Below are 17,053 nucleotides of genomic sequence, written 5' to 3'. Positions count from 1 at the left end.
ATATATATATATATATATATATATATATATATATATATATATATATATGAACTAAGATAAAAAAAAAATCAACATTTGGGTATAATTAAAAATGATAATTAATTAAAATGGGTAAAGAATATAATCTCTGGATCAAATTTAATCATTTCGAGCTCGAGAGCTATTAGAAACAATTAATTAAATAAAAAATGGGTAATTGAAAATTTGAATTTAGAGATTAAAATAAAAAAAAATGAAAAAATTAATTAAAGCACGGAAAGAATATGACTAAAATATAATTGAAAATTTGAATTTAGAGATTAAAATAAAAAAAATGAAAAAATTAATTAAAGCACGGAAAGAATATGAATAAAATAAAATTTCAGCTACCAACATTAATTAATTATATATATATATATATATATATATATATATATATATATATAATAAATAAAGAATCTTTCCCTAATTGTGATTTTTAATGAAAGATGAATAAGGAGTCCATGGTTAAGATCATGATTCCATTTTTAATTGGTATATATATATGGCTTATGAGGTAACTAAAAATTTTGTATCTTAAAATAAATTAAATGTATTTTTATTAAAAACATGGTAAAAAAATTATTTTTTTTATCCAGTTATTCATCAAACTATAATAAAATTAGTATAAAAAAAAACCGAACATATAAATTGTTAATATGTTTTAATGAACGTATAGAAAAGATGAAAGATTCCACTTAACTTGATTAACATAATTGATGTTGAAAAAAAAAAATCATAAAACTATAGTTATTTAAATATTATAAATCAATAAATTTTATCACATGACACAATAATACACAATTTTATAAATGAATGAATGTTGAAAATTATTGTCGAGAGAGGACAGACATGTTGCATGGATTGTTATAGACACTGAAATTAAAAAATTATTTTCCTTCCAACTAAGCATTTAAGTTAGATTGAAGAAGACGAAAGATGCATATGATATTTTTATTTTAATACATCATATATCTAAATATAACGTATCTCAACCGCTTTAGATTATTTTATCACGCTTTCTTTGAATTTTAATATCATGGTCGACTTCCATACTCTACCAAGTCAATTGTACAAATTATTGGGTTTTTAATGAATTATATCTTATTTATGATAAGTTAAAAGACGAAAAAAAAAAATCAACATTTGGGTAGGATTAAAAATGATAATTAATCAAAATGGGCAACCGGGATCAAATTTAACCACTTCGAGCTCGCGAGCTAAATGAAACATGGATAAATTATGGTCTTTTTTGTTTTTAATTTTAATTTTAATTTTGATAAGATTAATATTTATACGACAGTGGAAATAAGGAGAGAGGGGGAAGAACCAGATGTTCACAGGCTGTATGTATATCCTCCATTGACAAAATAGATACCCTAAGAAAGAAAGGAAAAAAAAGAAAAAAGATTTAATGAAGTATATGTGCTCATCCCAAAGGGATCCATGCAAGTGGGGCCGTCTGATTCTCAAAATGGACGGCCATGATGCTCCCATTTCAAGATGCTCACATTTTCCATCTTCGTTACATAAGTTCTAACTAATTTGTTTCATTTTTTAGACTATACACTTATACAAAATGATATTCTTAAGCAAAACCTTATGATCTTTAAACATAGCTAATCTCAATTAGATTAAATTAAATTAAATTAAAAAAAAAACTCTCTCTCTCTCTTATTTTCTTTGCCCAAAATGTTTATAAATTCACTCCCAATTCTTCTCTGAAATTCACTCCCAATTCTTCTTCTTCTTCTTCTTCTTCTCCTCTCATGGCGGCTTCCAATTCTGTCGAGGTTAAGCACGTCCACGTCATCACTCCGGCCGACCCCCCTCCACCGTGTCTCCTCCCCCTCTCCGCCATTGATTCCCAGCTCATGCTTCGCTTCCCCAATGAGTATCTTCTCATTTATACTCCCTCCCCTGCTTTAGAACGCTCCACCATTTCTTCTTCCTTTCGAGCCGCATTGTCCCAAGTTTTGGTTTCCTACTTCCCTCTTTCCGGTCGGGTTCGGGAGAGGCCCGACGCCTCCGGTCTGGAGGTTGTTTGTCGCTCTCAGGGGGCGCTTTTTCTTGAGGCCGTTTCGGATTGCTACTCGGCCGAGGACTTCGACCGCCCGCCTCCCTCTATCGGCAAGTGGCGGGGGTTTTTGACGTTTCCTGAGGAGGATGCGTTGGATGGATCTCCACCCTTGGTTGTTCAGCTGACGTGGCTTAAGGATGGAGCGGCGGCGGTTGGGGTTGGGCTTAGTCATTCTCTTTGCGATGGAATTGGTAGCGCCGAGTTTCTCAACTCCTTTGCGGATTTCGCTGCCGGGAGACTCCGCGCCGCCTCTGAGTTGAAACCGCCTCCGGTTTGGGATCGGCATTTACTCAATCCGCAACCCCAATTTTGCCACCGTCGGTATTCATCTCCGCCGCCGGTGTTCCAGCGTGTACCCGATCTCTGCCGGTTCATGTCCCTGTTTACCGACGAACCGCTTGTTCCCACTGCTGTTACGTTCGGGAAAACGCATATCACGAGCCTGAAGTCGCTCGCTCACTCCACGCGCCGCCCCGGTGTACCGGCGTTCACGGCGTTTGAGGTTCTTGCTGCTCATATATGGCGGAGCTGGGCTAGATCCTTGAAGCTCCCTCCAAATCAAACGCTGAAGCTTCTCTTTAGCATTAATGTACGGAAACGGATCAAACCGAATCTCCCCTCTGGTTACTACGGCAACGCCTTCGTCCTCGGCTGCGCTCAGACCACCGCCGGCGAGCTGGCGGAGAAGAAGCTGGACCATGCCGCCAGTTTAGTGAGGGAGGCGAAAGAGAGAGTCGGAGACGAGCACGTGAGACACGTGGCTGAGACATTGAGCGAGTCGAGGGCGTGTCCAGACTTGATCGGCGTCCTTATACTTACCCAGTGGTCAAGGTTGGGGTTAGAGAAGGTTGACTTCGGAATGGGCCGGCCGGTTCATGTAGGCCCGATCTGCGGTGACCGGCACTGCTTTTTGTTGCCGGTTAACAATCAGACGGACGCTGTAAAAACGATATTGGCGGTCCCCACGTCCGCCGTTGACAAGTATGAATCAATGGTCAGAAACGTGGCCACGTGAACTCACTTGATCTTGACACGTGGTTGAATTGACTTGCAAAAAAAATGTCTCTTGTTTTTTTCCCTTCTTTTTTGCGTTCTAATATTTTTATTTATTTAGTTTTTCTGTCCTTCGATTGCACTTGCAAAAATGGTCAAACTCGTACTCAATGGTCTCTATCTATCCCTATGTTTGTGTTTATGAATACACAATATGCACATGATTCCTTTAATTTCCATCTTATCCTATCTTATAACATAATTATCTTGTCTCATCTTTTTGTTACATTAATAACACATACTCATTTGATATTTATATTAACGTCATTTTCATGTTTTTAGGTTGTGTCCTATATTGGTCTAGCAACATGATACAATATGGTCCTCATCATCATACAACATGCTCCATATGGAAAACATCGTTATATTAAGATAAAACATCATGTAATCATTATGCTTATCATATCGCCATAAAATGCATCAAACATATCAAGTACGTCATAAATCGAAGTCTATATATTATACACATCATCATGCATCATAACTCATACATCAACATATACTAGTATACGGCATCATACGATATAACTCATACATTAGCATATATTCATACATCATCATATACTAGTATACGACATCATACTATACAACTCATATATCATCATATACCAGTATACGATATCATACGATACAACTCATACATCATCATAACTCATACAATTTCTAATTTATCCTATAGTAAGACCACTTGGTTGGTCTTGGCTGAAGTACTCCCTAAATTAGCTAAACCTAAGCTTCCGTCTTTCAAGAGCTACTCCAAAGGTTGCTGGGGTTTATTTCTTATCAAACAGTTTGTCACATTTCGATATTATTTCATAATTAAATTAATAATTCATTAATGAATGTGAAATGAAGCCCCAAAATGTCCACAATTACCCTATCGGGGTTAAAAACAGGTCGAGGAGGGTCGAAACAATAGAAACTGGGTCAAAAGTTGAAAACTGAGCTGAATAGCCGTCAGGAGCCACCGTCGCCGCGCCGTCCAAGCCGAAGGGCTGCTTGCGTCGCGGCTTGACACGTGGCAGCACCATAGCGTGCCACGACAGCGAAGATGTCTCGGGTCGAGGCGCGGGTTGAGGTTCAGGTCACGGGTTGGCTCGCGGGTCCAAGCGCGGTTCGGGTTGCGAATTCGGGTTGGCTCGCGGGTCGTCCGCTGTAGATGGGCTTACTGGACTTCAGTTCGCGGGCTGGGCCGCGGATGAGTTTGGGCTACTGGGCTGGTTTTTGGGTTTTGGGTCGAGCCAAAATTGGGCCTCAGGTCTGTAGGTTTGTTTCGGGTTGCAGAGCGGGCGCGGGTTGGACCGGCCTCTTCGACTCTCACTGCTATTTAAAGCATCTTTCCGATTTTAGGTCGATTTATCATCCAATTCCAAAACAAAATCGCCGAAAAGGCAGTAATAGATTCTCTCCCAAACAAATCGTAAAACACAGTCTGGAGCAGAGAAATTCAAAACAAACAAAAATGATAATGGAATGCAGAACTCGAAAAGAGAACATTACAAGAACAAATTACGCATTCGAAGTTCAAAGAAGAGAGGTTCCTCCGTAGATATCGAAGAGGGTAAAGAGAGCGATACCGTTGAGTTGAAGCCGGTGAGAAGATTCAGAGAAACTGCATATCTGTGTGTAGTTTCAAGGCTCAAACATGGAGGAGGATTCAGAGAGTAAGGCAGCTCCTCCAATGGCCGATGATTCTCTCTTTTTTGATATTCTTATGGGTAAAATGGTGGATGGCCTGTAATCAGAATCAAGAGGATCAGGGATTTCCCCGTTCACGCTGCATTTTGGCGCGTGTATCACAATCCTGGTCTGAGCTTAGTAATATCGGCTCGATTTCAGGGAAAAAATCGAGAACCGAACTGAACCAATGTCGAATGAAAGACAAAACCAACAGTTTGGTTTTTCCTCGGCTCGGTTCTCGATTCTCATTTTTAAAATCTCAATTCATTGAAGAAAAATTGATGAAAATCCTATTGTTGCAATGATGAGATGGAGAAAAATTGTATACAGACCATATAAATTCCAATATGTTCAAATTTGATTTGGAATCACAACATTTCTATCATAAAAATTGTTGGGATCTTTCCTGGTATGTAGGTTGCCGAGGGAGATGCCGAGATGACCTTACTTGCAATGTTGGTTGTTGGTCAATCTGAGAGAGGCAGAGAAGTAAGATGGTGCCAATGGACATAGGAGTCAACATGGCTAAGAGGGAGACAGAGGGACAAAGGAGTCAGCATGGCTAAGAGGGAGACAGAGGAGTCAGCATGGCTAAGAGGGAGACAGAGAGAGTCAACATGGCTAAGAGGGAGACAGAGAGTCGAGAATGAGATGGTTGATGACTCATGCAAACCAAAGTTGATTTTGGAAATAGAAAACTTCTACTATGGACATACAAATACTAGTTATGATTAATCGGCCTTGGAGGTATACTTATAAGCAATTGTCGTTGAAAAAGAGCCATAAAGCTCATGCACGGAAGATGAAGGAAGGCCTAAGCAATTTGCTAAGATGGAAAAATGCATCAATATATTAGAGGAAAGAACCCACACATTTAGATCTAGACCACTTTGAATCAGAGCTTCCTTAGCCACATCATCATTCAGAATAAGGTTCTAATATGACAGAACTTAAAATTTTGAAGTCAAAATCAGCTAAGCTATAGGCACTAAAGTTAAAAAAATGAACTTTTATAGTTCACTACGAGTTTATTGTTCTGTAGAGAGTTAACTTTTTCTACCATGCAAAATCAGAACTATATAAAACACGATAATACCTAAGAACCGTATGATTTCCATTCCTAATTGTTGGGAGTCCATGGTACAATGGGAGATGGAGTTTCTAAACCAAAATTTGAGAAATCAGAGTTTGTCACATTACCAGGAGAGAACAACCATACCGGAATCCTCCTGCCTTGTTTAGACTTCAGAAACTCGTATAATGAAGCAGATCAGCAGATCAGTTACAGTGTTCGTGCAAATACTCGCTCCTCACCTCGAACTTGAGCCTAAAATTGGTCGGATTGCTGCCTTGAAATCTTCATAAAACTTCTTCTCAGAAAATCTCTCTGCACGCCTCCTTGCCGCAGCAGCCATTTTGAGTCTCTCAGTTTCTGGCATTTTTACAACCTGTAGAATAGCATCTGCATATTCATTCACATTGGTGGCAAGGAATCCAGTTTGTTGTTCGTCTTCTTCGAGAACTATGTCCATCTTTGGTCCAGCAGAGTTATGAGCTGAGAGTAAAGTAGAAATATGAGCCTCACATTAATACGCCTGTAAAAATATTCAGTGAAGATCTCTAAACCAAAAGAAATATAAATAAAAAGTCTCCCACCAATTGGGATTGCTCCTGCAGCCATGTATTCTACCACGCTTATTCCAAAATGTTCATCTGTCATGGAATGAATTCCCGCCACAGAACCTCCTAGAAGTCCCACCAAGTCTCTGCATGAGTCCAAGAGTTTCAGAGTTTATATAGAAAACAGAAAAGGTCCGCAGTTTGCAGTTTAAGATACAGTAAAAAGCCCAAATCAGGAATTACGACGGTGCTGTAACCAATGGAGCTGGTATACCATAAAGCAGCAATGACGAAAGGTCGTAATGGGTACCAGTCAGGGACAAAGGAAATATTTGGAATTTGAGGTAGAATTCATTTAATCATGAGATGTTCCAGTGGTAGCAGAGTCCAGGACGAATCAACGTTTATCGTTGTCATATATGGATAGGCTTCTACTAGGGAGTGTTTCGATCCTAGGTTGAAAGTTACCTTTCAAAGTTTACTTGTATGGGGGTTATCTTGTTTCATGGGCTTTTTCATAGAGGCGGTTGGCTGGCTAACCAAACCTCTTTGTACCCTCGTTTCATAGATATTCTTCTTATGAGAATGACAAATTTCTCTCAAGATGGTACAAACAAAAAAGTATGTAATTGACAATGAATTACTCCCCAAATTTAACTAAGAATATTTTGAATTCCACACCCTAATCATGCAGATTAATAGCCATATTACGAGGAACACCAGAGGCCAGTAATGAGGAACCTTTCCTACACTACAACAGTACTAAAGGAAACTCTGACCTGTACATTAAATTCTTGTAGAATTCCACATTCTCGTCAACCTTCAGTTCAATAGCCTTGTTTTTCAAACTTTGGAGTCTTTCTTCATCTGATTTATTGCGACAACTGCCCACAAACTGGAGCTTAGGCCGCACTGAACTTGAATCTAATTTCTTGATGGCAGCTGAAAATGCCTCAAGTTGGAGTAAATGCGCCTGAGATGATCAATTTCAGTCATCAAAGATTAGCTAACTGCTGAAGGCCCTAAGAATGAGCCAATAGAATTTTAGTACCTTGGATTATAAGGTTCATATAAGAGGGCCCACCTTTTCTGGACGAAATTGAGCAACAGATATAATTATGGGAGTTTTAGTGGGTCGTTCTAAAGGAAGTGCCTGTGCAGATAACAACTTGTTATACGCAGCTGTTGGAGTCAACTCATCAATAGAGAAGAATGAAGGGAGAGAGAGAACTGAAAACTACGAGGAGCAAATAAAACCCAACAAAATTTCTTCAGGGAAAACCAGAGGACAGACCTGTAATACAGAAGTATCACATGGGGGATAGACTCGTTTTATACGGTCAGGAATTCTCCATAGTTTTTCGATGTGAGATTGAGTCCATGAAGAATTGACCATCGCAAGTTGTGTAAATGAGCCCACAAATCCATACATCCAGCTAAAAAGAACATAATAGATAACTTTGCACTGAGAAAGCCACGAGCTGCCACAGAGAAAACTTGTTACACACAATATTTGCTAGAAAGTTCTCCATGAGACAAACGCAATTATATTGACTAAAAGATCACCAAATAACAAGGATGTCAGATGATTCGGAACATGCAAGACGGATATTGAAAATAAGATTGCTAAAGCACCAAATTCACAGTTGTTGTACTACAGATGAGTAGTCATGTCCCAGCCCAAGGAAACAAGAAGGAAAAAAGAACATAAAAAGTTGGGGGAAAGTGAATCCAATTAAGTAGAACTTGCTATCACATAAATTCAACATCGAATGAAAAGAGTAAAAATTTATTGCTAACCATCTAGGCTTTCTAGAAGTCCTTCCTGATATCAATAATAGGGGACAAATTAGGTGATTGCACACCAAGAACATTAAGGCCAGAAGCATAAATAACTTTGAGGACATCCATTGTTTCTAATAAGAAGTTAAGAAACAGACCTCTTAGCAATTAAGGCGTCATTGTTATACATTGAACTCCTCCCACGAACCCGAGATAGCATGTCTAAGCTGATTGTCGGATAATGTGTATAACAAACAACGATGCAACCGAACAACCGGGCAAGGGGATAAGTAAAGGCATATCCACTAGTGTCAAAATAATACAGAGGAGTGAATTTGCATAAGGCCTCCCATGAGAGATAGATAGAGCCAAAACTCTGACCAATCATAGTGAAGCGAGGATAAGTTGTTTCTTCAATCCACTTCCTTTTACAAAGATGCACAACCTGAGCAATAAATGAATTGAACAGAAGAACAAAGTAAATCGAATTTCCTTAGCAACACCAGTGAATCGGATATAGTTTCAGTGAAACGAAAAGAGGGAAAATGGTATAGAAACTCGCTTCAAGAAGATTCAACTGCACAAATGGTTCCAAACTAGATTATTCTAGAAATATGCATCATCTAGGGCGGTGATTTCAAAGAAAGACAAAAAAAATCACCTTAGGTGGAAAAAGAAGTTTGACGCCAAATCGATCGACAGCACGAGCCATCAAGCTCTCTGGTGAAGCATCATGATCGCCAGTGAAGACGACGCATTCAAGGCTAGGGTTCTCATCCTGAATAGCTTTGACGGCGCACCACAGAACTCTCTCACCGCCTCCGCCATCGTTGGTGTAGGGATGGAAGAATCCGACTGCTCTCTTCCGGTTCCGACGGCTGTTCAGAATTCCTAAACTAATTCTTCGAATTATGGCAACGAGAGCTATGAGCAACGCCCACAACAACACCTCTCCAGCCATTAACTTCAAATATCGCAAGAAATACGATCGGAAGCTCTTGAGATGAATCGAATTCACGCAGTAGGTTATCGATCATCTATCTTTCCCTTTTCAGGCCGGGACATTGCGGTCAGTCGGCAGGGTAAATTGGTCTTTACACTTTTCTCCCATTTCCTTTTGAAAAAAATAAAAAATAAAAAATTCCATTTATTTCTCTAATACGTTTAAGTAATTTTCACGTTTTGTTCTTTTATTTTTCTTCACTTTTTCTAGTAATAATTATATGATTTTTTTTACTAGTTTGGTAAAACAATAATTAAACTTTTTAAAAATAAAATAAAGTGAAATAGTTATAAATCATTAATATAGGTAAAGGTGATAATATTTTATCGAGTTGAACTATATTTTATTTTCTAAATTCGTTAAATATTTTGTACATATTAAATTTCTTATTTATTTTTTAAATTGATTGAACTAAAAGAATTTAGCGGAATTCTATTTGGTAGGTTCTTATATAAAGTTAAATAACTTACTATCATCCGAACCTAAAGTAATATTTGTATGAAAATTTTGGTTTTCATATTTTTAATTATATTACAAAATATAAAATACAACTCTATTCACATGCCACAACACATTAGCATGCTTCCCTTGCAACTCATTTCAAAAGTTTTGTTATTGTTATAGAGCTTCCTTCGCATGTAGTCCACGTGGCATATGTTTTCTTTTAATAGGGCGTTTTTTAATTAAAGAAAATCCAAGAGAAAAAAAAAAAAAAAAGGGTAAAAATGGAATTTGGTTCGAGTTAAAACTATCCTGGTGTATATTTGTGTACAACAGCTCAAGCTCATTACCACTAAATATTGTCCGTTCTCACAGTTTAAAACACGTCTACTACGGAAAGGTTTCCAGACCCTTATAAGAAATGTTTCGTTCCACTCTCTAATCGATGTGGAATCTCACAATTCATCTATTTGGGGGCCAACGTATTCGTTGACACATCGTCTGTTGTTTAACTCTAATACCATCTGTGACATCAATAGGGATCTCGCGCGAATGAAACTCAAATATACGGTTGAAAAGGATAAATACATCATTTACAAACATGCCTCCAAATATTCTAAGAAAAGTTCAGGATCTACGTCTCATAATTGGATCAGATTTGTAAATATTCTTAGCATAATTCATAAATACTAATAAAAAATAATACAAAAACAATAAATTTTACAGTTTGTAATTAATTATTATTAAAGCAGGATTTGACTAAATTTACAGTAATTATGGACTCAAATTTTTGAATTCGATTATGTAACCTCACACCATTTGAAGATTGCTTGAGTTATCGGCGGCGCGGAGGGAGATCCGACAAAGCGGGCAGCTCGACTGCAACCGGAGCCACTGGTCCACGCACTCCGAGTGGAAACAATGATGGCACAGCGCCAGAATCTTAACCTTCTCGCCGTCTTCAAACACGCCCAAGCAAATACAGCACTCCGCCGCGGTGGCGGCGGCGTCTACTTCCTCCGCCGCCTTGTACAGAGTTATTGATTGGCAGTTAATTGTCGCCTGGTCGAGCCCCTGTTGCGGCGGCGACCTGGAGGACCGGACGCCAGGGACGGAAGCAGAGAAGGTCGTGAGGCTATGGTATCGGCAGACCCATCGAGCGTAAAGGAAAATAAAAGTCACGAGAAGGATGACGGCGAATAGAACGGCGATGAAGAAGAAAGTCCGGCCGCGGATTTGGAAGATCCGATCGTCGAGCTCCGTGAAGTGCCAGTGGACGGACGGGGGGGCTTGGAGTGTCGCCATTACAACCTCCAACTCATCAACACAAACAGAAACAGAGGAATCCCCACGGCGGCGGATACGGTGTCCGGAGAATCGTAGCGGCGGAGGAAAAGGGAAGGAGGAAGAAGGGGAAAGGTTCTTGGGCTTTTTGGAACAGTGTCAGATATTTTTTTCCCTCAAAGAGTAAATAATTGAGTTTGGATATTTTTTTTTTGTCGATAAAGATAGTTACGTTTTGGTCATACAGATATTATTCAAAATATCATAGCGTGCTCACTCGCATAAAAAGCGCGTGTATAACACGACTTTATACTTTAATTAAGGTAATTATAAAAAAAAAACATTAATTAGGTCGAAAAGTATTGTTAAAATGATTTAATATATTATTAAATTACTATATTATAAACATATATGCATACAATTTCAACAAATTTTGACCCACCATCACAAAAGTCTTACACGTTGGCTGCCTATCTTGTCCAAACACGAATTTAATGAAATTTAAGTCTTATATGTTGACTTATTTTGTAACGATCTATGTTTAGGATTCAATACCTGAAGATCTCGATATTCTTCTACATCCCTTGCGACGTGGTCTTGCTTCTAAGAGTGAAGACTATCTCAATAAACCAACATCGATTTTTTCAACATGCTTTTTTCTCACCCACGTGTTTCCTGATGAAATTTTCAAGAAATCATCCAACATAGGACTGCTCTAAGCAAAACATGTTTAACTTTTAAGTTTCTATGATCTAATCACTAAAAAAAAGTTCAACATTCAAGATGAGTTGGACTTGGAGTAGGCTTAGAGGATCAGCTCAATAGTGGTTTCGATAGTTGAAAAAACATGTCTATAGCATAATTTCGAGAACTAACACGAGATTTCATTATCTAATTTTTAAGAGGGTGAGATAAAAAAATATAATATATATTTATTAGACATTTTTTAAAATAAAATAAAAAACGAGGTATCTATTATATATTATAATATTCCAAAAAAAGCATTTAAAATATTTTTCTAATTAAGCATCGAGAACTATGTACCCTTAGGCCCATGGGCTAATTGTTTTGGTTCTTTTTCAAATACTATTTTCGTTCATATAAATTATTATCTTTGTTAGTGTTCTTATTTTCAAACATTTTCTTTTATTTGCTTTCCATGTCTTTTGAAATTAGTGAGTATATATAAATATAATAATTTGAGGATTATAGCTCGAAACTTGATTGGTTATCGGTTGTCGATTTGTAACAATTGAGGGTAGACCCCATGTTGATCGTCATTAGTAACTCTCTCTCTTAGACATACACGATGAAACACATGCACCTAATTAAGCTATGAGATCTATGCCAACATGTTTTCAAGCTTATAGATGAAAAAAGGGATTTTTTTTTTTAATCCAACTACCTGACTTATAGCTCGAAATCCAAAATCAAGACCTCAATCTTTTAAAAGATACGTTCACCAACATCGGCTAAGATTTTGTGAGACATTACAGATCAGACCACAGCTCGACATGGTTAAAATTGTTGGGCAAATAAGGGAGAAACAATGAACCAAACAAACGAACGAATTGAGCTACTTTTGCAAGGAAGACACGTGAAGGGTAAAACATGAAACAGAGACAAACAATTTTAGGCCAAAACAACAGCAAAGACAGAAGTTGTTGCCTATGATCCATGCAAATCCATGCACATAAAATATACACACAACACCATTTTTATTTATTTATTTATATATTTATATATTTATTTGGGTTTTAATTATTTAAAAAGAAAAAACAGAAAAGAAAAGAGAAAATCATGTGTGTTCTTATCTCCGACCTAAAATCCCATATCTGAGATTGCTTTTGGAAAGGGGTTTATGGCTTTTTGAGAGATATGAATCAATATCTTTTGGGGCCCTACTCCATTTTGACCTCTTATTTGCTTTCTTATCGTCCCTTTTCCGTTCTGATATCATATTCAAAATTGTCTTAAAATATGTGCCGATACATAGATGGATCTACAGATTTGTTATTGATATTAGATTATGATCGACGTACAGTACAATATATTCATTGACATGTATCTCTATCGCTAACGACTATGATATTAAGTCAGCTTGTACATAACTCAACTGGTTTAGAATATTATTATCTCGACCCATCTTAAAAGATGCCTTTGCCCGTTTATGTCTCTCTCTGGGAAGTGAGAAAGACAAAAAAAGAAGATGGTGAGTAATTAGGGCATTACAAATTTTATTGTAATTAAAATGGTATATATATATATATATATATATATCATCACAATTACTCCAACTTTAAATTCTATCTTTATGTTATTTTTTTTCTAAAGATATAAAGTTGGCAAAATCTTTGAAAAATAAAACCCAAAAAAGGGGGAAAAAAGTAGCTTACTTGGGAACTTCAATTTGAGTTGATAGTCTTGAATATTTAATAAACTAAATCATCCCTTTTACTGCTTTTGTAATTATATAGTTTAAATAAATATATATTTTTTTAATTTTATTTTTAATAAATTTATATCATCCTGATTTGATATAAATAAACTAAAAATAGACGAGTAGAAAAATACAAAAAAGTTTGAATTTTGAGACATGTTATTATGGACATGTTGCTGTAGTAACTTTAGACGTGTCGAATGCAAGACACAAATTTAACAATAATTTCTATAATAAAGTTTTCTAAAAGTTGAATGAAAAAGTTTGAATTTGTAGATCAAAACAAAAGAAAATGAAAAAATTAATTAAAGCATGCGTAGAGTAACTAAAATAAAATTTCAGTTACCGACATTAATTTTATATATATATATATATATATATATATATATATTTATAATAACAAATCAAGAATCCTTGCCCTCTATCTTTTTAGGAACTTTAATTGTGATTTTTAATGAAGATGAATAAGGAATCAATGATTAAGATCATGATTCCATTTTTGGAGTGCCAATGGTATATATATATGTGGCTTATGATGTAATTAAAAATTTTGTATCTTAAAATAAATTAATTATATTTTTTTAATTAAAAAATGGTAAAAGATCCATGCTAAAATTAATATTAATTTTTTTTTTTTTTGTGAAAGTATATAGTAATCGGCCAAAGCGGAAAATATCTATCAAAGGTAGGCTTGAACTGTTATAAATGGTATCAGAGCCAGACATTGAGCGATGTATCTAATAGTGGGCTTGAGTTGTTACACGTGCAACCCAATAAGCCTAAGAGAAGCTCAATTCAACTTTGAGACCAAATAAAAAATCTACTAAGCTAAGAAGCTTGAAAGCCTGCCTCGAATATCATAGGATAAAAATTATTGGTCGATAATTTTATCCCAAGTTACAATAATACACACATAAACACAATATATATAAAAATGCATATACGAAGCTAATAATTTTATAAATAAATGAACATTGAAAATTATTGTTGAGAGAGGACCGATATGTCACATGGGTTGTTATAGACATTGAAATTAAAAAATTATTTTCCTTCCAACTAAGCATTTAAATTAGATGAGTACGGTATTTTAATACATCATATATCTAAATATTACATATCTCAACCACTTTAGATTATATTCATCACTCCTCGTTGAACTTTAATCTCATGATTGACTTCAAATGTTCAGCAAAAGTCAATTATATAAATTATTGTGTTTTTTTAATAAATCATATCTTATTATATCTCTGACCTAAAATAAAACTTTTAAAAAATTATCAACATTTGGGTATGATTAAAAATGATAATGACAATTAATTAAGATGGGTAACCGAGCATAGTCTCGTAGATCAAATTTAACCACTTCAAGCTCTCGAGTTAAATGAAACATGGATAAATTATCGTCTTTTTTGTTTTTTTTTTAATTTTGATAAGATTAATATTTATACGACAGTGGAAATAAGGAGAGAGGGGGGAAGAACCAGATGTTCACAGGCTGTATGTATATCCTCCATTGACAAAATAGATACCCTAAGAAAGAAAGGAAAAAAAAAGATTTAATGAAGTATATGTGCTCATCCCAAAGGGATCCATGCAAGTGGGGCCGTCTGATTCTCAAAATGGACGGCCATGATGCTCCCATTTCAAGATGCTTAATTAAGGTACATGATTTTAGGTTACCTTACTTTATAGGTCACACTGTTAATTCTATTTTTTTTTTCTTTTTTAAATATCCATATCTCATCTAAATCTACCTTAAGAATAAAGGGTTATCTTGAAAAGACTGCAAATCTAATAAAACCATCATTTTATTTTTTTTTACTTGCTTTTTAAAAATATACCATTTATTTTATTAATTTTAATGTGAGGAATAGATTTTTCTAGCGAAAGTGACCAAATCTTATGGTATAATTTTATTTATTATTCTTTTTATGTTTATTTCAATCATAAAATAAAATTGTCACACCCTTTCATAAAAGTATATATTATATAAAAATAATCAATCAAACATGTGGCCTAAAATCTATGGTGCTGGTTTCAAAATTTCAACACAATAAAAACAAATCAACCGGTTGCCATCATCACTAATTGGTTTATTATTATTATTGTTTTTCCTTTCCCAATTTTTTTTTTAAATAGTAATAAAATAATTACTAGATAGGTAGAGAAAAATGAAAAGAAAAACCTAGTTAGGGTAAAAAAGATTTAATATTTGAATTTTAAAGGGGGAGTTATAGAATTAAGGAATATTCCAAAGTGGGAAAGATGAAAAAAGTAAAAAAATAAAGGGGGGAAAATGAAAAGTTTTTCTTTAATGTGATCTCTTGGAGTCATCTCATCTCCGATGGGTTCCACCGCCCCCCAACAACCGCCGCTGGCCCACCGCTGGCCCACCGCCCCATCAATATTCTTCTCCCCATCCCATTATCATTTTAATTAAATGTTTTTCCAATTTTATGCAATCCAAATAATATCATCAATATTACTATTTTACAATAATCTCCTTTTTTTTTTAGTGGCCGTTACAAGTTTAACTTTTTATATTATTATTATTTTTAATATATATTATAATTTAATCTCCTAAGACCACATAACCTATCTCAACCAGCAGATTCTTTCATTGTCCTAATTCTATTGTATGTTTGTTCCATTTCTTTTAGAATAATCACGCCTACTAAGTTGAATCAAACAAAAAATTTAGCCAATCGAATCGAAAGTTTAGTCATTCTGTAAATTAATCCAATTTATAATCATAATGGTTTGAGACATCATATTATTTGCACGTTGTTATCCATATTACAAAAATAATTCAAACAAATGAATTTTTTATCCTAAATATGAAAGAATATTTTTTTTTTTTGAGATAAAAGAGAAAATATATTAAATGCTGGAGAATAATTAATCTTTAGTTTTTCTTTACTTAAATGATAAAAACATTGCAATTATGACGCATGTGGAATAACTTTGCATTTGTTTTCCGATTATTATTTTTTTGTTTTTTCATATTAAGAATATGTAGTGTATATAAATGTGTGTATTTATCTAAATATTATAATACCTATTAATTTCTTTCCGGAATAAAAAAAAAACCCCACTAATTGGTCAATGAAAACTTGACGTTTACAACCGCTAAGTTTGGTACAAGTAAACAAAAGGGTAGAAATGGAGAGTTATTTTTTTAAAAAATAAATAATTGTGATTTGTTTTAAAAAATGATTGGTCGCTAGTCTCGTGATTTTAAAATGCTAGTGGTTCCCCTTTTGACTAGGATCTCTCAATTAATTTGTAACCCAAGCCATAAGATATCACAATTAATTTGAAACAGTAAAACCTCACTGCTAATAAATATTATCGGTTTTCGCTTGTTACCTATCATCGTCAGCCCACAATTTTAAAACGTGTCTGCTAGAGAGAGGTTTCTACACCATTACAAGAAATGTTTTATTTCCCTCTCCAATTGAGGTGAGATCTCACATTTTCCCTCTTCGTTGCATAAGTTCTAAAGAAGTTTTAATTTTTAGACTATACCCTTATACACAATGATATTCTTAAAACGGAATGGCATTTTTCCTTTTGTGGGGTCAAGCTCTTTTAGTGAGAACGCATTCCTTAGTTTAACCAAAGATTTTTTTTTTTTTTTTTTTTTTTTTTT

The 17,053-nt window shown here is 35.3% G+C and overlaps 3 protein-coding genes across 3 annotated transcripts; 1 reads left to right on the top strand and 2 right to left on the bottom strand.

Moving 5' to 3' along the window:
- The first annotated feature begins 1,759 nt into the window (after positions 1 to 1,759).
- Positions 1,760 to 3,327, top strand: LOC111447808 (fatty alcohol:caffeoyl-CoA acyltransferase-like). The gene has a single exon (XM_023087155.1). It carries the CDS (start codon positions 1,788 to 1,790, stop codon positions 3,111 to 3,113), a length of 1,326 nt encoding a protein of 441 aa, XP_022942923.1. The 5' UTR covers positions 1,760 to 1,787; the 3' UTR covers positions 3,114 to 3,327.
- A 2,597-nt stretch (positions 3,328 to 5,924) lies between these two features.
- Positions 5,925 to 9,316, bottom strand: LOC111447815 (GDP-Man:Man(3)GlcNAc(2)-PP-Dol alpha-1,2-mannosyltransferase). The gene is made up of 7 exons (XM_023087163.1): positions 8,895 to 9,316; positions 8,392 to 8,678; positions 7,746 to 7,932; positions 7,536 to 7,604; positions 7,231 to 7,424; positions 6,488 to 6,597; positions 5,925 to 6,386 (listed from the first exon to the last, which is right to left on the bottom strand). The coding sequence occupies exons 1-7, from the start codon at positions 9,192 to 9,194 to the stop codon at positions 6,142 to 6,144; spliced, it is 1,392 nt and encodes a 463-aa protein (XP_022942931.1). The 5' UTR covers positions 9,195 to 9,316; the 3' UTR covers positions 5,925 to 6,141.
- A 1,075-nt stretch (positions 9,317 to 10,391) lies between these two features.
- On the bottom strand, positions 10,392 to 11,220 carry LOC111447649 (RING-H2 finger protein ATL66). The gene has a single exon (XM_023086922.1). It carries the CDS (start codon positions 10,980 to 10,982, stop codon positions 10,488 to 10,490), a length of 495 nt encoding a protein of 164 aa, XP_022942690.1. The 5' UTR covers positions 10,983 to 11,220; the 3' UTR covers positions 10,392 to 10,487.
- Positions 11,221 to 17,053: the final 5,833 nt, after the last annotated feature.

Source organism: Cucurbita moschata, unplaced genomic scaffold (genome assembly GCF_002738365.1).
Source record: "Cucurbita moschata cultivar Rifu unplaced genomic scaffold, Cmos_1.0 Cmo_Scf00009, whole genome shotgun sequence".
Lineage (NCBI taxonomy): Eukaryota > Viridiplantae > Streptophyta > Magnoliopsida > Cucurbitales > Cucurbitaceae > Cucurbita > Cucurbita moschata.
The sequence above is the reverse complement of the archived record's forward strand: the minus strand, read 5'-3'. Positions and strand labels throughout refer to the sequence as shown.